The sequence below is a fragment of the Bufo bufo genome, chromosome 6 (assembly GCF_905171765.1).
Source record: "Bufo bufo chromosome 6, aBufBuf1.1, whole genome shotgun sequence".
NCBI classification, from domain to species: domain Eukaryota; kingdom Metazoa; phylum Chordata; class Amphibia; order Anura; family Bufonidae; genus Bufo; species Bufo bufo.
The window spans coordinates 342424000-342449412 of NC_053394.1; the positions used below are offsets into that span (position 1 = coordinate 342424000).

The following is a 25413-nucleotide window of genomic DNA, read 5'->3' on the forward strand; positions in this document are numbered from 1 at the left end:
CTGGACTTTTTGGGCCCTTCGGGTTGTCACTCGGATTTTCCAGGCTGATAGTTGTGCATTGATAGAAACCCACTGCCTTTATTACTCCATTTCCAGGTGGATTCGCCATTCTGGAGCCTGTAAGAGCTAAGGGTACTTTCACACTAGCGTTTTTCTTTTCCGGCACTGAGTTCCGTCCTAGGGGCTCAATACCGGAAAAGAACTGATCAGTTTTATCCCCATGCATTCTGAATGGAGAGCATTCCGATCAGGATGTCTTCAGTTCAGTCGTTTTAACTGTTCAGGACGGAGATAATACCGTAGCATGCTACGGTTTTATCTTCGGCCAAAATTCCTTGTTGGATGTATTTCTTGCCGGATCCAGCATTAAAAATACCGGAACGCCGGAGCCGTCGCGCAGACCGAAATAAAGGTGAAAAAAAATAAATGCCGGATCCGTTTTGCCGGATGACACCGGAAAGACGGATCCGGTATTGCAATGCATTTTCCAGACTGATCAGGATCCTGAGCAGTCTTACAAATGCCATCAGTTTGCATACGTTTTGTCGGATGCGGCAGGCAGTTCCGGCGACGGAACTGCTTGCCGGATTACTCTGCCGCAAGTGTGAAAGTACCCTAAGTGATCACCCCTCAGGGAACTGTAATATGTAATATTGTCACCCAACTTTCCCATGAACCGATATAGCTGAGAAATAGCCTAATACAATATTTATTTTTAATTTTCTTTTAATTTTTAGCGTTAGTATATGGTATTGTACCCATTGCTTTTTGGGAAATTTGAGTGTTTGGTATAATACAATTTTAACCCCTTCATACACACGACTGAATTTTTCATCCATATTTTTGCAGTTGGCACACAGGCCCATTCATTTCTATGGGGTCGGGCACAAATCATGTTTTGATCAGTTTCAGCAAATTATAGGACATGTCCATTTTGCGGATGAGAATAGTCCATTCTAGTGATGGGAGTGAGAAAATCACGGAACGTACACGGAAGGGATTCATACTTTGCGCGTCTGTTGTTAGTGTCCGGCTACATGGCGACATGCGTCGTGTGACTTTTTGTTACAGAAAAGTCGCGCAACTTTTTTATAATGATAGTCAATGGTGTCAGTGCGACGCGACCGTCACCAAAAAATACGGCTTGGATGGATTTATTTATTTTTTTTTTGCGACTGTCGCAGCATGTCTTGTTGCGACGCCATTGACTATCATTACAGAAAATTTGTGCGACTTTTCTGTAACAAGAAGTCACGCGCCACATTTCGCCGTGCAGTCGTAACCTTACGGCCATGGTCGTATGCATGGAGCCTTATTAGGATGCCAACTTTTCTCCCGAGGAAGGGGATCTGATGATGTGTAAGTGGCCTCATTGTGGTAAAGTCATAGAAAACAATCTTGCCGCTTGAGGTGTTGGATATTGATACCGGCTTGATAGAAACTTGGTGGGATGCCAAGAGGAGGCGGTGGCTCTTTTTCGCATGTAATGAGCTTCGTTGGCTCTGATGTCTATGGTGATATTATAAATCCCTTGTTCCAGAATTAGCTCAGCACCCGCCCGGCCCCTGCTGATCTGCTCATCCGCTGCTGATGCAATTGTGTGAAAACAGTACGACGCTGTAAATAATTATATATACACAGAGCGGAGGGAGCGCTTGTGCTTTGTTTGCCTGCTTAGCCGAATCTCCTGTAAAATGTCTCCTTGTCGTTACACATCTGTCGCTGTGCTACACCACCTCTGTTTGCTAAAAAAATAAGTCGTACAGTTTTAGTGTCATCCAGTTATTAGTCAGTGTCAGAATTTAAGGCTACGTCTACACGACGACATTTGTTGCGCGACAAATAGGGCACAACTACACTGCAACATTTGTAGCGCAACATTTTGTTGCACTAATGTCGCGCGACTATTTTTATAATGGCAGTCTATGGTGTCGCACTGCAACGTGCAACGTGCTGCGACTGCGACGCAACAGTCGCAGAAAAATCCATCTCGAATGGATTTTCTGCGACTGTTGCGTCGCAGTCGCAGCATGTTGCATGTTGCAGTGCGACACCATAGACTGCCATTATAAAAATTGTCGCGCGACAAATGTCGTCGTGTAGACTTAGCCTAAAGGGAACCTGTCATATCGAGCGAATGATCGATCGGCAGGAGTGGCGGAGCAGATTCATATATCGTTTCTTCATGATAATGCGTAATTGATTGAAATCCCTATGATTAGGAGTCTAGTGGGCAGTCCTGTGCCTGCTCATACAGGGAAGGCTGACAGTCATTGGGTGACTCCGCCCACTGGACTCCTAAGCCCAGGATGAGGGAGGATTTCACTCCATAGTTAAATAACCTATTGAATCATTTCCCATAAAACTAACAGATCAATCTGCTCAGATTTTCCTGCTGCTGGTAGATTGAATATCATTTTCATGGTGTCGGGGTCCCTTTTAAAGTGGTTATCCCATGATTGATGTAAAAAATGACAATAAGACGTCCTATAGTACATGACAACCTCTTTCTAACAAAGCTAGAACCAGCCCTGTACCTCACATGGATCCAGAGATCTCCCCATTCAGTTGTCCAATTGCTCTACTAGATGTAGTTCAGTCTGGACCCTCAGGGGCGTGTCTTTTCCCAGGTGGGAGGGCGTGTCTTTCTGCTTTAGCTTTTTTTCCTGTAACTGTCACAGCTTCTAACAGAAGATATGACTGGCAGCGATTGAAGATTTAAACTGAGCGCGTGCGACCACCACAGTGAGGTGCACAGAGAAATAATGAAATGAACAAACAGCAGGTGGCGCTATACAGATACATTCTATTGACTAACTCCGTGGCTGTACTAAAATTTTAATGACATGCAATTGCAAAAGTATTCTGATCCAGGTGCTGGTTTGAAAAATGTAGAATATTTTTAATCGGACAACTGCTTTAATTAATGGAGATACCACATTCAACGTTCTCTGCCTGCACAATATGATATTCGATATGGCTGCCCTTTCAACTCCTACAAGGCACTTTTCCTAGGTGATTAAACGGTACCTCGTTAGGCCTCTTTCAGGGTGCCTTCACAAGTGGCAGAAAAATCGGACAAAAAAAAATACACAGATGAGGATTTCTGTGCGGATTTCATCCCGCATTGAAACTAATGGAGAAATTGTGCTATAGAAAAGCTGCAACATGGGGCAGGAATTAACACTTTTTAACCCCATATCATAATAAGGGGGAAATCTTTATAAGGCATATTTTTCCGTCACGTGTGAAGACACCCTAAGAGGACTTTCACACTTGCGGCAGAGGATTCCGGCAGGCAGTTCCGTCGCCGTAACTGCCTGCCGGTTTCGGCAATCCGGACACAAACTGATGGTATTTGCGGATCCGTCTGACAAATGCATTGAAATACCGGATCCGACTAGAGGCACATAAGTTTCGACAGATATCACCAGGCCTACCTACCATGATTCTGATACATAAAATTTGGGAGAAAGCAAAGGAGTTAATAGGTGTTACTGGATGTACAAAATATACCCCTATTTGGAGGAATGAAAGGTTGGGGGAACTATTCCAGCTGGAAGGTTTTGACAGTTGGGGAAAAGCTGGGGTAACAAGAATAGCACATCTGTACTTAGAGAATAATCTTAAATCCTTTCAACAACTACAGACAGAATTTCAATTGTCGAACCGTGTATTTTACCAATACTTACCATTGAGACATGCCATGCAGACTCAGGAACGGAAGACTCCTCCTTGGACTGTGCACTCCATGCCGGTGATTGATTCAGTGGTGCAGGCCAGATCATCGTGCACCATTATCTCCATGGCTTATGCCAGTCTACTAGATGTAGTACGTGATCCATTAACCAGTCTTAAGGCTAAATGGGAGAGGGATGTTGGAGAACTGTCGGAGGAAAAATGGAGGGATGTTTTGGGGGCAGTACCCACGATATCTATGAGTGTGGCACATAGGCGATCGCATTTATTCCTTATTCATAGGGTATACAAGACGCCACGGCTCCTGTTTAAGATGGGTCTACGTGCGGACTCTAACTGCCCTAGACTTGGCTCATATGTTTTGGTCCTGCACAGAACTGGAGCGTTTCTGGTGTGGAGGGTATAGACAAATAGAAAACGGCTATGGAGTTATTTTTACCAAAGACTCCACTGGTGGGGTATCTTGGGTATGTAGAGGACCTAACAACCACCAATGATTATAAATTAGCAATTGCTAAATTATTGTACATTGCATGTAAATCCATTGCAAAACACTGGATACAGCCGATCTCATGCACACGACCGTTTTTTTTTTTTTGCAGTCCGCAAAACGGATTTCCGTTGTTCCGTGATCTGTGACCGTTTTTTCTTCCGTGGGTCTTCCTTGATTTTTGGAGGATCCACGGACATGAAAAGTGAAAAAAAAAACTAAGTCAAGTTTGCATTGAAAATTATAGGAAAAACGGACACGGATCACGGACGCGGATGACTATCTTGTGCGCATCCGTGATTTTTCATGGACCCATTGACTTGAATGGGTCCAAGAAACGTTGTCCGTGAAAAAAATAGGACAGGTCATATTTTTTTCACGGACTGGAAAAACGGATCACGGACGCGGAAGCCAAACGGTGCATTTTCCGATTTTTCCACGGAAAAAACGGCCGCGGATGCACACAACGGTCGTGTGCATGAGGCCTAAGTCAGAGTGGATAAATATGGTCAATCATATGATATCCATGGAGAGTGGCATCTATATTAAAAGAGGCACTGTACAGAAATTTAAGAAGCAATGGCAGGTGTGGCTGGCTGGACCTGCGGGGAAGTCTCAGAGATTGATGCATATTTGGAATGGAATGGTCCTAAGGGGATTTGGAAGCTAAGATGTAAGAGAATTGGAGCATTTTTGTCCATGTTGAGGGAGATGACCACACGGGGGGGGGACTGGGAGATTTAATAAAGATTTTTTTTTTTTTTTTTGATGCAGTGTTATTGACATGCTGATTTGGATAAAGTATGATTGAGTTTACTGTATTGATATCCTATTGTCATATAATGTATGGTTTATCTGAACAATTGGCTGTATGTAAAACCTTTTAATAAAAATGATCTGATTAAAAAAAAAAAGAAATACCGGATCCGTCTCTCCGGTGTCATCCGGAAAAACGGATGCGGTATTATTATTTTTTTTGCGTTTTTAAAGGTCTGCGCACGGATCCGTTTTGCCAGAACACTTAATGCCGGATCCGGCACTAATACACTTCAATGGAAATGAATGCCGGATCCGGCACTAATACACTTCAATGGAAATGAATGCTGGATCCAGTATTCCGGCAAGTGATCAGTATTTTTGGCCGGAGATAAAACTGCAGCATGCTGCGGTATTTTCTTCGTCCAAAAAACATAAGAGGGACTGAACTGATGCATCCTGAACGGATTGCTCTCCATTCAGAATGCATTAGGATAAAACTGATCTTTTTTTTTCCGGTATTGAGCTCCTGTGATGGAACTCAATACCGGAAAACAAAAACGCTAGTGTGAAAGTACCCTTAGTAGCCCTTTTCACACAGGCGATATTCCCGTCAGGGTGCTGGGCGAGCTTACAACGGACAGCCCTGGAACTGAACATTGGCCACACAAAAAAAAAAGTACGCTTTTATACGTCCTCCATTTTATGTCTTAGGCCTCTTTCACACGGGCGTCGCGTGTGAGGGCCGGATAGGATGCGGGTGCGTCACGGGAAAATGTGCGATTTTTCCACGCGAGTGCAAAGCTTTTTAATGTGTTTTACACGCGCGTGAGAAAAATCAGCATGTTTGGTACCTAGACCCGAAACTCGGACTTCTTCACAGAAGTTTGGGTTTGGGATCAGTGTTGTGTAGATTTTATTATTTTTCCTTATAACATGGTTATAAGGGAAAATAATAGCATTCTTAAGGCTGGGTTCACACTTGAGCGTTTTACAGCGCGTTCAAACGCGCTGTAAAACGCTCAACACATGAAAACCAATGCTTCCCTATGGCCCTGGTTCTCACTTGAGCGTTTTACAGCGCGTTTGAACGCGCTGAAAAACGCCCTACGCTCAAACAAGTTCTTGAGCTTCTTTGGGGCGTTTTACAGCGCGTTTGTGGCCATAGGACATTGCAGTCAATCACACAAACGCGCGTTTACTATTGCAAAAAACGCGCGTCAAAAGCGCGCGTTAAACGCGCATATCAAAGACGCTCAGGTCTGAACCCAGCCTTATACAGAATGCTAAGTAAATTAGGGATGGAGGGGTTAAAAAAATAAATAATTAAACTCACCTCATCCACTTGTTCGCACAGCCCGGCTTGTCTTCTTTCTTCTTCGAGGACCTGGGAGAAAAGGACCTTTGGTGACGTCACTGCGCTCATCACATGGTCCATCACCATGTGATGAGCGCAGTGACGTCACCAAAGGTCCTTTTCTTCCAGGTCCTGAAAGAAGACAAGCCGGACTGCGCGAGCAAGTGGATGAGGTGAGTTTAATTATTTATTTTTTTAACCCCTCCATCCCTAACTTAGCATTCTTTATTAAGAATGCTATTATTTTCCCTTATAACCATGTTATAAGGGAAAATAATAAAGATTGGGTCCCCATCCCGATCGTCACCTAGCAACCATGCGTGAAAATCGCACCGCATCCGCACGCTTGCGATTTTCACGCAGCCCCATTCACTTCTATGGGCCCTGCGTTGCGGGAAAAACTCACAATATAGAGCATGCTGCGATTTTCACGCAACGCACAAGTGATGCGTGAAAATCACCGCTCGTGTGCACAGCCCCATAGAAATGAATGGGTCCGGATTCAGTGCGGGTGCAATGCGTTCACCTCACACATTGCACGCGCGCGGAATTCTGGCCTGTGTGAAAGAGGCCTTCGTGTTACCAGGCAGAGTTGCCTTTCAGGGAACTAGGAAAGCTGGAGAGGGGTAACCAGAGCTGTAGTAGCGCCATATTCTGCAGAAGTGGACAACTTGAGGACGTTAGTCTCAGTGAGTGACCGTTGTGTGAAAACATGGGTCGCCCGCACTGGGAAGTTTATATCGTAGGTGCACGTTCCTGTGACCTGTCCAGTTTCTGTCATCACGTAAGCTTTGTTGACCAGTACGACCTTGTGGACGCATTTAAGCAAAATCTAGTCTTGTCACCTGTTTTGTCACCATTTGGCTGCTGGAGACGCTGACAAGTCTATAAATGTCTCAGACAGGACACTTGACCCATGACGGAGCTGTGCCGACCCTGGATAAACCTTTGTGTGGAGCACTGCTTCAAAGCCACATGGTTGTCAGGGCAGTGGAGTCACGGTTCTTCCTTTCTGTTTGTTCCTCACGGCGACCCTGCTCACTTGTGCTGGTTTGGGCCTAACTTTGTTGCCATAATAACAAAAGGGTTAAAAAGGACGCTGCGTGGCTGAGTGTTGTCACGGCAACCGTGTGGAGGCAATGAGTCTGTTGCTTAGAAACCACCATCTGAGGCCTGGCGGCCATTTCCTGGGGAGTAGTAGGATGGATGGAAGTCATACGACTGGTTAGACATGATATCCACATACAATGAGTTGCAGACATATAAGTTTATTATAGTCTTTAGGAAAACCTAGGAAACGTTACCAAGGTGGGTGTCAAATTGCTTAATTCAGAAAAACGTATTTTTTTATATTAAAAACTGTTTATTCAGTCAATGAATTTTTAAATATTATTGCGGAAAATTATTTTGCATTTAGATCGTCATTTTGATCCAGCGCATGCGGCAGTGTTAGGCCTCTTTCACACGAGCGAGTTTTCCGCACGGGTGCAATGCATGACGTGAACGCATTGCACCCGCACTGAATCCGGACCCGTTCATTTCTATGGGGCTGTGCACACGAGCGGTGATTTTCACGCATCACTTGTGTGTTGTGTGAAAATCGCAGCATGTTCTCTATTCTGCGTTTTTCACGCAACGCAGGCCCCATAGAAGTAAATGGGGCTGCGTGAAAATCGCAAGCAAGTGCGGATGCGGTGCGATTTTTCACGCATGGTTGCTAGGAGACGATCGGGATGGGGACCCGATCATTATTATTTTCCCTTATAACGTGGTTATAAGGGAAAATAATAGCATTCCTAATACAGAATGCATAGTACAATAGGGCTGGAGGGGTTAAAAAAATTTTTTAAATAATATAACTCGCCTTAATCCACTTGATTGCGCAGCCCGGCTTCTCTTCTGTCTTCTTCTTTGCTGTGCACAGGAAAAGGACCTTTGATGACGTCACTGCATCCTCATCACATGGTCCGTCACATGATCCATCGCTGTGGTAAAAGATCATGTGATGGACCATGTGATGAGCGCAGTGACGTCATCAAAGGTCCTATTCCTCAAAGAAGAAGACAGAAGAGAAGCCGGGTTGCGCGATCAAGTGGATTAAGGTGAGTTCAATTATTTTTTTATTTTTTTTTAACCCCTCCAGCCCTATTGTACTATGCATTCTGTATTAAGAATGCTATTATTTTTCCTTATAACCATGTTATAAGGGAAAATAATTAAATCTACACAACACCTAACCCAAACCCGAACTACTGTGAAGAAGTTCGGGTCTGGGTACCAAACATGCTGATTTTTCTCACGCACGTGCAAAACGCATTACAATGTTTTGTACCCGCGCGGAAAAAACACAAACATGGAATGCAATCGCTGTGAAAACTGACTTGTTTTAGTGTCAAAATCGCACCATTTTCCCTGAACGCATCCGGCCCCAATCCGCAACGCCCGTGTGAAAGGGGCCTTATTGATTTGTGATATGGCGCCCGACGCCTGCCACAGGCTCATACTGTACTTCCATTAGGCTTCATTCACACGTCCGTGGAACACGGTCCGTGAGATACCGGACTAGCATCCTGCTTAGTGCAGGAGCGCACGACGTCATTGGTAGCTATGACGCCGTGCGCTTTGTACCGCCGCAGTTGCTGCAGCTCACGCTCAGATAGCTACTGAAAAGGAGGACATCCCTGTGTCCGTCCAGGCACTGCGCTGGACGGAGGACAGGGAGCCTGAAAACCGGACTGTCCAGCCTAAAACCGGACGTCTGGCCACCCTAATATATGTATGTATGTTCCGCGATCACTTAAAAATGCAACCATCGATTTCAACGAAACTTATACACGTCCCTTGCTGCCTGGAAAGAAATCTTGTGGGGGTCTCGGCTCTCTAGGACGTATCGTTCCTGAGATATTCCCAAAAAATGACCTGCATTAGCCAATACAAGCCTGCAAGTCTTTCTCTTCATATCCCAACTGCCATACACAGTCACATGTCCCTTATCAGCCAATAGAAGCTCGCAGGCCCTTAGTCTCCACATACACACCGTTTTCTCCAGGTTTCCATAACAACCCAGCCACTTTTCTTCACTGCTGTAGGTCAGCTTTAGGCTAGGGCTACACGACGAAATGTGTTGCGCGACATTGATTGGCGCGACAATTTTTATAATGATAGTCTATAGCAGGGATCAGCAACCTCCGGCACTCCAGATGTTCTGAAACTACAACTCCCAGAATGCTCTATTAACTTCTATGTGAGTTGTCAGAGCAGCCGACCATGTTTGCATGCTGGGAGTTGTAGTTTCACAGCAGCTAGAGTGCCGAAGGTTGCTGATCCCTGGTCTATAGTGTTGCACTGCAACATGTGACATGCTGCGACACGACAGTCGCAGAAAAATCCATCTTGGATAGATTTTTTGCGGCTGTTGCAGCATGTCACAGTGCAACACCATAGGCTTTAATTATAAAAATTGTTGAGACAAAGTGTTGCGCGACACAAGTCGTCGTGTAGCCCTAGCATTAAAGGGGCAGGGCGCTGTGGAGGTCACTGTTAAGGGGGCAGGGGCCACTATTAAAGAGGCGACTGCTGTGGAGGTCACTGTTAAGGCAGCAGGGTACTGTGAGGTCACTGCTAAGGCAGTGGGGTACTGTGGAGGTCACTGTTAAGGCAGCAGGGTACTGTGAGGTCACTGCTAAGGCAGTGGGGTACTGTGGAGGTCACTGTTAAGGGGGCAGGCCCCTGAGGAGGTCACTGTCAAGGTAGTGGGGTGCTGTGAAACTCGCTGTTAGGGTCCATTCATACGTCCGCAATTTCGTTCCGCATTTTGCGGAACGGAATTGCAGACCCATTCATTTCTATGGGGCAGCACGATGTGCTGCCTGGATACGGAATTGCGGACCTGCACTTCCGGGTCTGCAATTCCGTTCCCGAAAAAAATAGAACATGTCCTATTCTTGTCCGCAATTGCGGACAAGAATAGGCATATTCTATTAGTGCCGGCAATGTGCAGTCCGCAAAATGCGGAACGAACATTGCCGCTGTCCGTGTTTTTGCGTATCTGTGGATCCGGAAAACACGCTACGGACGTGTGAATGGACCCTTAAGGGGGCGGGCTGCTGTGAAGGTCAAAGTTAAGGGGATGAGCTGCTGTGGAGGTCCCATTTTAAAGTAGCCGCACACTGTGGGGGGGGTCAGTATTAGGGGGTGGGGGACTGTGGAGTTCACTGTTAAAGGGGCGGTGTGCTGTAGAGGTCACTGTTATGGAGGATACTGTTGATATCTTTTAACGACAGAAACAAACATTAAATGAAATATACCCGAGCGAAGCCAGGTCCTTCTGCTAGTGGAAGATAAAATAATATTGCGCGCTACGTTACGAGGGTACACGCTGCCTATGTGTCTGCAAGGGTGCACACACATTAATGACTGACCACTGGACTATTGAACACATAGTGTAAAAGTAATGCTGTGATGCCAATCTGGGCTTCCGGGTATGCGCCTCCACACTGCAAAAGATAGAACATGTCCTATTTTTCGTCACATCTTGCGGATCATGGACCCATTGAAGTCAATGGATCTGACCACAATGCGGAGTGCACACAGCCAGTGTGAACAGAACTCAAGATATGCTAAAGTAGGTTAGGACCATCTAGTATAAAATAAAATACCAGAAACCTGCCCTTTTCAGGTGTTTTTTTCCGCAGTGATTTTCTTGATTCACTGCAAATTAATTCGCCACATGTGAACCCACCCTAAATGAAGAAATATTTCATCTGCAGAGAATGTGGGTTCCTATCACTATTTTGTAATACGTTTAAAGGGAGTCTGTCACCTCCATATGGCCATATCCAGCGCTTACATTGCCCTATAGCTCACCTATACAGGATTGTAATGGTGTCTTTGTCTTTACACTTGCAGAAGCTGGAAAAACGAACTTTGATTGATATGCAAATGAGCACTCGCAAGTGCCCAGGGGCGGCGTTCACTGTGTTGGTGCCCAGGCTGCCTTGCCTTCTTTCATTGTTCCCAGCCTCCGCCTATGCCCGCCCTCCTATTCCCTTGCGTCATCCTAAGGTCCGGCAGAGATCCTGCGCACTGCCTCGCCGGGCCGGAGCATGCGCACTGCGATGCCCATCGTTGGCATGGCATCGCTTTAACTACTGCGCATGCTCCGGAGAACGGCGCAAAACCAGCGGCAATGTGGCGTTTGCCGGCGCATGCGCAGTAGTTAAAGCGATGCAATGCCCACAATGGGCATCGCAGTGCGCATGCTCCAGCCCGGTGAGGAAGTGCACAGTCGCGGGATCTCGGCCGGACCTTAGGATGACGCAAGGGAATAGGAGGGCGGGCATAGGAAGAGGCTGGGGCGGGGGAACAATGAAAGAAGGCAGGGCAGCCTGGGCACCAACACAGTGAACGCCGCCCCTGGGCACTTGCGAGTGCTCATTTGCATATCAATCAAAGTTCGTTTTTCCAGCTTCTGCAAGTGTAAAGACAAAGGAACCATTACAATCCTGTGCTACAGGGCAATGTAAGCGCTGTATATGGCCATATGGAGGTGACAGACTCCCTTTAACGTACACAGAAAATGTATACGTTAATGGTTATGTCATCATGCCAGTCTACATTTTCTAAACCGTAATTTTCTAGGTCTCTTTGTCAGTACTCGTGAAATAATTGAATGTTCATGCCACGTACTGTTAATGGGTCTCCTTGAATTCCTTCAGTGCTCGGAGGAGCCTGGAGGGTCTCGAGTGGAGCTGAGTAAGAGATCAATTTTTAAAATTCCAATTTCATTATTTCGGCTTTATAGTCCTATGAATGCTATAATAATAAATGACATCAGCTGCTGTGTTAGGACTTGTACGTACATAAGAGACCGGACAGCCAGCGCATTATACATGGACGCGCGTTCCTCGGATGTCAGCGTCGACAGTCATTTGATGTGCAGAATGTGACAGGTCTGCTTTCATGTGTGGCTTCCTCTGTCATCATGAATATGTAGGCCGTTAGATGGCAACCAGGCTAAATATCAGGAAGACGTTTAGACGGGGACTGCAAAGTGACAGGTGGCATGATTCCCCCCAGCAGTCGGTGGCCGTATATTTGGATCGCGGTCTGAGTCCCACTTCTTATTAGAGCTCTATGATGGTGGAGCTTGTGAATTCCCATGCCTAACACCCTTATCCTTTGCAAAAATAAGGTAGGCTTCATGCACGTGGCCGTGTCCATATGTTGTTCTGCAAATTACGGATCCTTTCCATGAAGGCGTCTGTGTTGGTCCCATGTTCATATGTGCCCGCGTTGCTGAGAAACAGGAAGTTTTCATATATGCAAATGAGGCTCTAGGAGCAACGGGGGCGTTGCCCTTACACCTAAAGGCTCTGCTTATTCTGCAATTGCCGTGTCCTCTGCACTATGACAGGGCCAGCACAATGTAAATCTGATCACAGCTGACTGGCCCTGTCAATCACGTTGCAGAGAGAGCAGAGCCTCTAGGTGTAATGTTGCTCCTCGAGGCTCATTTGCATATATTAAAACATCATTTTTCTCAGCAATGCGGACACATATGAACATGGGGCCAACACAGATGCCTTCAGCTGCCAAGAGCACATGTAACAGGTCAGCCAGTGTCATAGGCACAAAACTGCTGACAGATGCCCTTTAAACCCTCACGTGCAAGCATTGAGTTAATAAACCCAGTAAAAAAAATCCAACAAAATTCCCATCAGATTTGTGTACCGGTACTTTAGTTAAGAAACAATTTTTGAGAATAAGATATTGGAACTGTATGTTGTCGGAGCCTGAGGATTTTGGTCATTTTTTGGGGCCGCGTTGCTTCCAGAATTCTTGGAACCATCTTGCTTGTATAACAAGAACTGAGAGCCGATCTGTAACAGAAGCATTGTAGCGTGCAGCCATGCAGGAATTATTGTCCCTCGTGTCATTATGAGGTTGAAATAGTACAGAACACCCATCTGGAAAAAATCCAAGACAAAGACTTTCCTTATGTATGAGTTTCAAGAGGACCTGTCACCTCCCCTGACATGTCTGTTTTAGTAACTGCTTGCATATTCTATGTCATTATTCCAGCTTATCTATTCATGTGACTCTGTATTGTTCTAGTCCTAAATGAATAGCCAGCAGTCTGTAAGAAAGGTTCAGAGGGGTGTCCCAATCAGTGCTGCTAGTGTCACACCCCCAACACCCATCTGGACCTTCATTGTTAACTGCTAGCAATTCATTCACAACTTCTAGCATGAATAACAGAGGAATCGCATAACCTAGTTATATGGAAAGAGGCTCCAGAATAGGTATTACACTGGGAATGCAAGTAGTTACTAAAGCAGACCTGTCGGGAGAGGGGACAGGTCCTCTCTAAAGGCCAGTCTATGGACAAGGTTTCCTTATTGATAAACCTACAATTGTCTTTAGTGTATAATATTGATAAATAAGCAGAAATGGGCACTCATTTTTAGAAAATATATCTTCTTTATTAGACAGCACAAATATCATTAAAGTGGTTGTGTCAAGTTTTTAAGGTATCCCATATCCGCAGGTATCTAACTGATCGGTGAGGATCTGAACGCCGGGACCCCCACTGATCCTGAGAACCCCACCCTAAGGGAGCCGCAGGCTGAGCATGTACCCTGCCGCTCCATTCATTCTCTATAGGTCCGCCGAAATAGCCTATCACTGTACTTGGTCCCATAAAAAAATAAAATGAAATGAATCTACTTTTAAAATTTTTTTTTATGGAAGGCTGAAAGCAGCGGATGACCTGCTGCAATCATGGCCGCAATGCCCATTTCAGTGGTTTTATTCCCGCTTCTGGAGCAAGAGGGGGAAGTAAGGCCATGCGGCAGCAACCATACCCGCGGCCGCCAACACGACCGCATGGTCGCCGTGCCTGTGTTGCAGACCGCCAACAGCGGGTCCGCAATACATGGGCACCATCGGTGTGAACTCCGTGCTGTCGTTTGAACCCATTGACTGGAATGGGTCCACCATCCGCAAAATACTGCAAAAGATAGGACATGTCCTATCTTTTATGGAGCGGGAGGCATGGATCAAAAGCCCACGGAAACACTCGGAAGCCCTTCTGTGGGCTTTTGGGTCCGTGGACATGTCCAGTCTTTTGCAGACCCATTCAAGTCAATGAGTCTACGCGGTCGGTTCCCATGCATTGTGGTCCGCAGCATGGATATGGCGTGTGAATGAGCCCTTATGCACACGGAGCACGTACTGTTTTTTACTCCCTGTTAATCTAGAGAGGGCTTTGAGGGCGATGATTATTTAATGAGTTATCAACTGATATGTCTATGACAGAACCTGCCATACCCCGCAATTATGCATCTGTCGGAATGACAGCACTTGGCACAGTAATCCTTGCGTGTATACAAAGCAGTCAGGAAAATGATTGCGCCATGATCAGCCGCTTGACAGATGTGTACCAACATGACGGTAGAAGGTGATTGAACCGAACATTACTTTTAGCTTGGGCGTCTTGACATCAATAAGACCCGTCATTCTATAGGCTATATTAATCCATTCAGGTCCTCAAAACAAATTTCATTCAATCTATACAAAATGGGCATCTGCTCTACCCTTCAGGGGGGGGGCATTTATTAAGACCGGCGTTTTAGACGACCATCTTAATAAAGCCCTATAGTTGGCTTCATAGCGCCAGCCTCTCCATAACTTCGGCGGATCCTCTGCCACTTCTAAATGTAGGACAACTTTCAAGCTATTTTATATTTAGACCTTTTTCTATACCTGAAACGTAGAAAAACGGTAAATGAGACTGGCCTGCCGGCCCTTCCCGCCCACGCCACGCTAACTTATTTCCGGGGAGAAGTTGCGCTACTAATCGTTGTGCCGCAATCTGCGCCTGAAATACGCCTAATTTAAGAGTATTTGAGCTTGAGAAGTGACCCCCAGTATGTTTGTAGAGACACACCATGTTGTCTCCATTCTTATAACTTGGGTCACAAAGCATTCAGGTAATCTGGTCTATTCTGCCGTCAGTAGTGCTCTGTATCTTTCAGAAGACAGTTCCCATGATGGAAAGTCTCTTCCGTAATCCCTATTGACCCGTTTCTCCCATTTCTTATAGAAAAGTGAAGGTTTAGATTCCCGGTGGATTCCCAAGAACAAGTAGAATATATTCCACTGTGTACAGCTATCGGTTTATTTCAGTTTAAATCATGCTGTCATATTTTTTGCGATGTTACTTTTACTTTTCCATGTCAATATCTGCATAAAAAAAAAATCCTACAGTTTTCTCTCTGGCCCCAAAGCCTAATAACAGGCGTGGTCTGTACAGATCTCTTTTCAGCAGTCATCTCATTCTCATCACAGGCAAGATTACAATGACATATATTATATTTTATATATATATATATTATATAATATAAAACCTGTGGCTCAGTGGTTAGCACTGGTGCCTTGCAGTGCTGGGGTTCTAGGTTCACATCTGCATGGAGTTTGTATGTTCTACCCGTGTTTTCCTGGGTTTTCCTCCGGGTTCCTCCCACACTCCAAAGACATGCTGATAGGGAACTTAGATTGTGAGCCCCATTGGGGACAGTAGGATGCTAATGTCTGTAAAGTGCTGCGGAATATAGTAGCGCTATATAAGTGCGTAAAATATATATATATATATATATAACTCAGGATCCACCATTGACAATAGGTGATATCACAGCTTATCTGCTCCCTCCTGAACTCTGCACAGTAGGGATGAGCGAATCGACTTCGGATGAAACATCCGAAGTTTCCTCCAAGGTACCACTTGGAACCGAACCCAAGTTCGGGAAATGTTTTTTTTACAGTACAAATTAATTTATGTAGTCTTGCGAGACTTCGCGAAGCAATAACTTCGGCTCATCGGCGCCAATACATTCTAATACTGTACGGAGCTCCTGCTCTGCGTCGTATTAGAACAAAGTTTTATGCAAATGAACTTTGGACGTTTCATCCGAAGTCGATTCGCTCATCCCTACTGCACAGGTCACAGAGCATATCCCTAAGGCTACTTTCACACTAGCGTTCGGGTGTCCGCTCGTGAGCTCCGTTTGAAGGGGCTCACAAGCGGCACCGAATGCATCTGTACTGCCCTAATGCATTCTCAGTGGACGCGGATCTGCTCAGAATGCATCAGTCTGGCAGCGTTCAGCCTCCGCTCAGCAAGCGGACACCTGAACGCAGCTTGCAGCGTTCGGGTGTCCGCCTGGCCGTGCGGAGGCAAGCGGATCCGTCCAGACTTATAATGTAAGTCAATGGGGACGGATCCGTTTGAAGATGACACCATATGGCTCAATCTTCAAACGGATCCGTCCCCCATTGACTTTCAATGTAAAGTCTGGACGGATCCGCTCAGGCTACTTTCACACTTAGAAATTTTTCTAAGTTATAATGCAGACGGATCCGTTCTGAACGGATGCAAACGTCTGCATTATAGGAGCGGATCCGTCTGATGAAACATCAGACGGACCCGCTCCGAACGCTAGTGTGAAAGTAGCCTAAGGTGGCACAAGCGAGACGGTTCTCTTTCCCTGGCAGGTACCTCTTGACATATCATTTTCCCATGGAGCATTGCCAGTAAGGCTACTTTCACCCTTGCGTTGTTAATTCCGGTATTGAGATCCGACATAAGATCTCAACACTGGAAAACAACAACGCAAGTCTCCATACACAGCCGGTCTCCTTAAGGAGAGCCGGTACCCCCGCTAAGAAAATCCCTTTATAAGGAATACATCCCTCGCGGTCTTCTTTTTCTTAGGGCACAATCTATTGTGTGCACATTAACAGATTAGTTGCATTTTTAATTTGAGCTTGAATTGTTGCTACGAGCAGTCCTGAATATGTCACCGGCTGATGTGTGCAGGAAATGTAGGTCAGACATCAAGGGAAGTAATCAGGATAGCGAGTCAGACACTAATCCCTGGAAGTGTCTATGCAGGGTGTGTGTCTGCGAATGTGCGCGGTGTGGAATGTAATACTATGTGTCTGGTATGCAGCATGTAGGCCTATTGTACAGGCTCTGCTATGTTGCGTGGCAGCTGTCTTGTGTACGTTGCGTCTGCTTTGCTTATTACATGTGTCTGTAATAGTGCATTAAGTGGCAGTGTGTGAATTGTGTCTGAGTATTTTAATAGGACTTTGCAGCATTCCAGAACCTCTCGCTACCAGTAAACCGTATACGCCGTCTCCAGCGGTGTCGTAACTCACAGCGGAACCTTGTGCCTTCCAGCTCTGAACCTTATAGACACATGGAGATCGCTTTATGCATTGATGTTTCTCTAGGATTACCCGGAGAGCCTCTGCACAGCAATATTTCCATATTCTGAGCCTTTTATCGCCAAGTCCTAGATGATTAAATGAAGATACATAACAGGGCGCCATAGTTATAGCCAAAAGGGGTTATCCAACCCCTATAAGGCCCCCCATAATGCACCTCGTACAGGATATACTTACCCTGTTGCCCGGCACGGCGCACCTGATGCCTGCACGGCTGCCGCTGCATCGCCCCGTTGCACCGTTGGGACGGGGGAGGCAGCCAAGAGCAGGCCGCGAAGGGAACGAGCGTCCCTAGTATCACCCGCGATGCTGGGGAGGCTCGATCCCGTAGCGGCCTGCTATCGGCTGCGGCACCCTATCCCCCTTCATGCGGGCATGAGGAGTGATGCGAGGCATCATAGGGGTTGCAAAGGCTGAGGATCAGGGTAATTATCAGAAATGAGCATTCATAGGAATACTCATTCCCAATAATTGCCCCGTGTAAAGATGCCGCTGATTATCTGACAAATGAGCAACCGTTTTCATTTGTTGGATGATCACATCTTTAACGCTAGGGCTACATGATGACATGTGTCGTGCGACAAAAAGGGTACAACTACATTGCGTCATTTATTGTAATGATAGTCAATGGTGTTGCTGACTGCAAAGCGACAGTCACACAAAAATCCAACTTGGATGGATTTTTTGCGACTGTCGTGTCGCAGGGCAACACCATTGACTGTTATTTCAAGAAATCTTGTGTGACATTGGTGCGAAAGATAGTTTTGTGACACATGTAGCCCCATCCTCATTTGCTGGCATCACGTCGTCCTGTGTAAACAATGGATCTGTATAGGGACAAACGATCACAATTTATTCCCCGTCATAGAGGATGACCATTTAGTGCATATAACATTTATTAAGACCAGCCTTTTAGACGCCAGTCTAAATAAGCGCTGGCGGTGGATCCCACAGGTCTCTACATAACTTTGGCGCATCCACCGTCGATTCTAAATGTATGACGGCTTCCTTGCTGTCTTACATTTAGACCATTTTCTACGCCTAAACCAGGGGTAGAAAATTCCCTGTCTATGCCACACGCCCTTTTTTTTAGACCTGGCTTGAGCGGGGAAGAGGTGTCAGATTCTGCCACAACATGGCGTGCGTCAGAATCTGCGCCAGATATACGCCACCTCCATTGTGTCAGTACCATACCTGGAGGTAAACGATGTAGTGCAGACAGTGGACAGGATAATGCCATTCAGAGGGTCGTATGCATAATGTGCCATACCGTGCCAACATAGTGTACAGAGGGAGCTATACTGCAATGGTATAGATCCAAATGATGTGGACATATAGGTAGTGCTGTAAAGGGCATCTGTCAGCAGATTTGTACCTATGACACTGGCGGACCTGTTACATGTGCACTTGGCAGCTGAAGGCATCTGTGTTGGTCCCATGTTCATATGTGTCCGCATTGCTGAGAAAAATGACGTTTTAATATATGCAAATAAGCCTTTAGGAGCACCTAGAGGCTCTGCTCTCTCTGCAACTACTCTTTGACCGGGCCAAGTGTGATCACATTTTCACTGCCTGGCTCTGTCAATCAAAGTGCAGAGGTTGCAGAGAGAGCAGATCCTTTAGGTGTAATGGCAACGCCCCCATTGCCCCTAGAGCCTCATTTGCATATAGTAAAACATCATTTTTCTTGGGGAAGCCATTATAGGGGTTGGATGTTTCTGCGGGTGGGCAGCAGCTCATCCCATGTGACTATCAAGCGCCTGCATCTCCTAGGAGTGCTTTGCCATTGCTTTCCTATCTTCTTCCCCTGCATAGAAAATAGTCCCTTACCCACGACCCCAACGATTCCAGTATTTAATAGCACTAGGGTATGCAATGCTCCCCTTCCCCCCAATTTAGAGAGAGACATAGCTATACTGTATATGTCTATGAATTTAGGAATAATGGATGAAAGGTTTCTGATCACATCGCTATGCTGGAGCAGGGAAGCTACTGTCCACCACTGAATGCAGGAGAAGGTGGACCAGAATAATGGCCATAGGATAAACAGCAGGGGGCGCTACCAGAGGGAAAAATGTCATGTACACAACCCAACAATATTTTTATTGCAATAAAGTATGCTGTATTCATTGCATAGTAATACTTTTCATGGGATAGCCCCTGGATGACTTTGTGGTGCGGTACATCTGCATTTACGGTGCTTCATATACACAAAACCTTCAGGACTCCAATAGTAAAGATACGCAACCGCTAATAACTCTTGGTGCCGAGGTTGTCATAATGCCAGAAGCCACGTACCTGTTGACATATGCTGATTATGATGGTGTATTGTACTTGTTAATATAGCTTCTTCTCTGTTCTCACAGGCTCCTCTTGTCTGGTGGGTTACAAGAAGACCCCCCCACCTGTACCCCCTCGCACCACCTCCAAACCCTTCATATCTGTGACTGTACAAAGTAGTACTGAATCTGCCCAGGACTCCTATCTGGATGCACAGGAGGGGCAGAGTGAAGCCAACAGCCAGTCTGGGCTCAGCACCTCCACTGAGAGCCTTGAAAGCACCCGGGCACCCAGTGTAACCCGCATTGCCCCCCCAACTCCAATCAGGCAAATCCCTCCTGAAGTACCCCCAAAAAATGCAGCCGTAAAAAGCATCAAAGAAGAGCCGCGCGCCCCTGAACCCTTCCCGAAACGTAAACTGTCCTCCATTGGAATTCAGGTGAGTCTAAAACATGCAACATTACCTGGTTCCTCTTGGGAATCTCTGCTTTTTCAGCCCTATAATACACGCACACAGTAGTGTTCAATAGCCAATACATTGATCGCTGGGATAGTCCATGAATGTCAGATAGGTGCGGGTCCCACACCTCTGAGACCTGCTCCTATCTCCAGAATGTGAACAGAGAGCAGCCTCACATATGCGGCCACCCTCTACCGCTACGGCAGTTCTGAAAATAACTGCGAGCCGGCTTGGTTATTTCTGGCAGTCCCAAAGCAGTGAATAGAGAGGCAGCCGCGCTTGCGCTTTGCGCTCTTCAACGCTGTAGGGCTGACGGAAATAGCCAAGTGCGCGTAGTGTGCTCTCCGTCACTTTGGATGGCCTGTTCTGGACATAGAGACCCACACCTAGCAATATACCATCAGTGTCCACGATGAGCCTACCCCTTTAAAACTATCATTAGATTAGAGAATTGTAGTGATAGAAGTTCCCTTAAAGGGGTTGTCTGGTTTCAGGTAAACATGAGCATTGGAGAATTTCTTGCTCCGATGCTCTCACTTGCACTGCGCTGTATAATATTACACTGCCCACTACCAACTGATGGGTGGGCTTTAGCGCTGCCCTAGCCGTTGTACAGGCTAGGGCAGCGCTAAAGCCCGCTCTTTAGTGCCGGTGACGTAGCTTTCCCCATGGAAAGCCCGGTACATCACCGGATCTCCAGAATATGCCTTTGCCCTGCGCGAGTCAGCGGAGGGGCGATCGCTATGCCATCACTCGTCCCCATACTGTATAATGGTTTGCCGGCGTCAGATCTGATTATTTTTTAAGATGTCAAAAGATTTGGATTGCCTGATCGAGCGTTTGCCTGTTCATCGGCAATCGGCGGCAGTTTTACACTGCCAGATGGTTGCTAACGAGCAGGTGTAACACAGCCTGTGTATAATGTTATTCATGGAATCAATCCCATTAGTCACATAATTGTTCCAGTAATAACCTGCCGAGCTTGTGGGGGAAGTTTTGGACTACTGCTACCATCAGGAGAAGCTTCCTGCTTTACAGTAACCTGTAGTGGTAATTAGCAGCTTATGTTCTGCTGACGACATGCAGGGCAAACCCCCTTTAGGTGCTTTCCTGTAGTCCTATTAGGTCATCTTGGTCTCCTCCATATCGCCCTGCACCTCGGCTCTGGACTGATTCCTTTTTCCTACAGTGGCGCAAGAAGAATTAGAATTTGCATTGAGACAGCTGATTATGTGGGTTTCCCACAGTGGGAGCCCCCACTATATATAAAATGTGGAAACTGAACAATCCCTTAAAGAACTTGGGCATTGCTGTCACTTGGACATTTTAAAACATACGCTTCAAGCTTACTACTTTATTAAAGGGGTTGTCCAGGATTAGAAAAACATGGCTGCTTCCTGAAATAGTGCCACACCTGTCCACAGGCTGCATCTGGTATTGCAGCTCTGTTCCATTGAAATGAATAGGGAGAGCTGCACACCCGCACACAAGCTGGGGACAGCGGTCATGTTTTTCTGATCCTCAGCAATTCGTAATTCCCCATACTCTGTAGTTCATACAGCGCTGTGTCTTTTGATACTGACATTTCTGACTTCCCATCACCTGACGTGTGAATCCACGATGTGATTCCAGAAATGCCTGCACCATTCAATTAAAAGTAGTTTATTATACCGCTCAGAGAGCGCCGTGGGAAAAAGATGCAAGTGTTCATTAAAGTAATTGCCATCTGTGATGATAAATCTACCTTACGCCCTTATCAGAAATTCACTGTAGAAATGCAGTTGTTGGTACAAAAATGGTCCTGTATCTGGGCGTGTAGTGTTTCGCAGTTACGGCCAAGTTCAGACATACATGCCCTTCACCGAGGTGTGAAAGAATGGAGGTGACAACTGCTCTGGGCAGATTTTGGGCTCCGAGCAATGATTGTCACTGGTGCAGCTCAGATGTTCTTCCTACTGTAAGATCTGAACCACCTCATGTTGATTTCATGTGAGGATACATTTTAAAGGGCATCTGTCAGCAGATCTGTACCTATGACACTGGCTGACCTGTTACATGTGCACTTGGCAGCTGAAGGCATCTGTGTTGGTCCCATGTTCATATGTGTCCGCATTGCTGAGAAAAATGAAGTTTTAATATATGCAAAGGAGCCTCTAGGAGCAACGGGGGCGTTGCCATTACACCTAGAGGCTCTGCTCTCTCTGCAACGTGATTGACAGGGCCAGTCAGATGTGATCACATTTACATTGTCTTGGCCTTGTCATAGTGCAGAGGACACAGCAATTGCAGAGAGAGCAGAGCCTCTAGGTGTAACGGCCAGAAAACGAGCCGTGTATAATGTGATGGAAAAATGAATCCAGCCAGCGAAGGAGACAATATGGAGAATTACTATACATTAGTAAGTGCCTTGTAGTAACCTTCTCTACATGATGAATGCCACTTGCTGACGGACAGGTTGCAGAGGTCCAAGGTCATTTCTAGTATGCTTTAGAATTTCTAGTTAAGGGAATATTATTCCTTTTCATACACACTTCAGCTGCTGCAGAACCTCTTTTTGCAGCTTACTGACTACAGTATGTCCTATAAAGCAGGCGGAATAACTGCATGTCAGTCAGTTAATGGTGGTAAAACTCACTGGTATAAGCAAGGTGCTCTGTGGTAGGAAAAATCTCCTCACCAACGTGGAAAGTAGTAACCTCGGCAGTACAATTTTGAGAGCCGTGGTTACTACTTTACAAGTCAGTTAATGGTTGGCAGAAGGAAAAAAGTCATCTGTGACAGACTACTGACTGTAGAATCGTCAGATTGCGAGGTCTATAGAAATGTCAGTGGAAAATGTCCGTAAATATCTATTTTTCCATATAGTACTTCTATTGATGTATGCAAGGCATGCCAAACCTCCAGGCCTCCAGCTGTTGCAAAACTACAATTGCCATCATGCCGGGACAGCCTACAACTAGGGATGAGCGAATCGACTTCGGATGAAACGTCCGAGGTCGATTCGCATAAAACTTTGTTCTAATACTGTACGGAGCAGGAGCTCCATACAGTATTAGAATGTATTGGCTCCGATGAGCCAAAGTTATTGCTTCGCGAAGTCTAACGAGACTTCGCTCAATAAAGTCATAAATTAATTTGTACTGTAAAAAACATTTCCCGGACTCGGGTTCGGTTCTAAGGGACCACTTGGAAGCAATAACTTAATCGGAGCCAATACATTCTAATACTGTACGGAGCTCCTGCTCTGCGCCGTATTAGAATGAAGTTTTATGCGAATGGACTTCAGATGTTTCATCCTAAGTCGATTCGCTCATCCCTACCTACAACTATTAGGGCATGCTGGGAGTTGTAGTTTTGAAACAGCTGGAGGGCCACAGGTTCAGCATCCCTGATACATGCTAATATCCCAATCACTGTTTTATTATAATCTCATCGTATATCCCCTTTATACAGGTGGATAGCATACAACCAGTGCCTGTTCCCGAGCCGCCCCCTCCCGCCAGATTTCAGTCCATCGGAGTCCAAGTGGAAGAAGAGTGGAGGTAAGCTTACTATGTCCTGCCAGACGGAAAAAAGGATTACAGTCCGTGTTGCCCTTAAATGAATCTGATTTAAAAATGCTTCGCCTGGACAAACAAGTCCTTTCCTGGTGGCCACAGTAATGAAGACTTAGGGTTGTATTAGACGCCCCGATAATCCCACAGGATGAGCGCCAATTGATGATGAACGCGACCATCAGCGCTTGTTTGCATCAGGCTGTTACACAGTCCGAAGCAAAGTGAAAGTGGGAGGAACGATTGCTACCATAGTCGTTCCTCCCTCATTCAGTTCTATTGATTCCTGGGGAAAGATGCAAATCGGTCAACAAGCGAGCGTTTGCTCATATGAGCTGAAGGGCGGCATGACTCTACATATTCCTGTGAACACTCCTACCCTATATATCTTGCCTTTACATGCTCTTATCCTCTCTATATGGGATGAAGGATCACCACTACGATCGTTCATCCCCATACATATTCGATTTCCTTGGCAGCTCATCCCTGTTTAGACAGAGCCATGTGCTGCCGACAAGCGATGATTTTATGTGCCACTTAAATGATCGCTTGCTTTGCTCGTTTGTCGTGTGATCGACCCTATCCCCCACTCATGTAAAGGGCGTTTTGGCCAGGCATACGCATTGGATGATCAGCTGACAGCTCTCTCTCCCAACCCCTCCCCATAAACACGTACATGTGCATGGTCAGCTGTGCTAAGCGTACATGTGTTCTGGACAGGAAAGGGTAGAAAGCAGCTGCCAGACTCGCTTGGCTGCTGCTTATCTCTCCTCGAGAACAAAAGAATCGGGCGTGTTGAAATCTAACTGCCTGATCCATATCTCCACCAACATCCTGTACACATTAGATGGTTGGCTGGTCATTCCGAAATTGGCAGGTTTAGCTTACGCTGATCTAATATGTATGACCAACTTAAGTTACTGAACAAGATACGTCACAGTCTTTCAGCACATATTGGGGGAGATTTATCAAACTGGTGTAAAGTAGAACTGGTTTAGTTGCCCATAGCAACCAATCAGATTCCTCCTTTCATTTGTCACAGCTCCTTTGGAAAATGAAAGGTGGAACCTGATTGGTTGCTACAGTCAGCTAAGCCAGTTCTACTTTACCCCACTTTGATAAATCTCCCCCATTTTGTTGTTTCAATTAATTTTATTAATTAAACTTTAAAAGTCCAACTTGACAGAAAATTAGTGTAAAACTGCAGTCACTCTGCAAATCCAATTAGTCCCTATGTGGGGAAAAAATGTTGCAAGATGTATGCGTCCACCGGTCTGAGAGTGTCAGTAATAGTACAACGTTATTAATCTGTGTAAGGGAATAATTATTCCCAGTTGTCAGTTTATTCATACATTTCCAGGAGGAAAAACAGAGGAACAGCAGATCACAGATGCCTATGTAATGTGATTTTGCATTGTTCTTTAATGGGGGAATATAAAACAGACAAGTCGAGAGAGCGGACAGATCCTTTCTAAAGCTAGCGGGGCAGCTAGAGCGTGGTGTAACACCCAGTATCTGCACAGTG

At 45.9% G+C, this 25413-nt stretch overlaps 1 protein-coding gene across 3 annotated transcripts in view; it reads left to right on the forward strand.

Moving 5' to 3' along the window:
- The window catches only part of DLGAP4 (DLG associated protein 4), a 146091-nt gene that overhangs the window by 96731 nt on the left and 23947 nt on the right, over positions 1–25413 (forward strand). For all 3 annotated transcript variants that reach the window (XM_040434917.1, XM_040434920.1, XM_040434919.1), the window contains 2 exons: positions 19961–20313; positions 23788–23876. In XM_040434917.1, coding sequence (XP_040290851.1) covers positions 19961–20313; positions 23788–23876 — 442 coding nt within the window. The remainder of the gene's footprint in view (positions 1–19960; positions 20314–23787; positions 23877–25413) is intronic.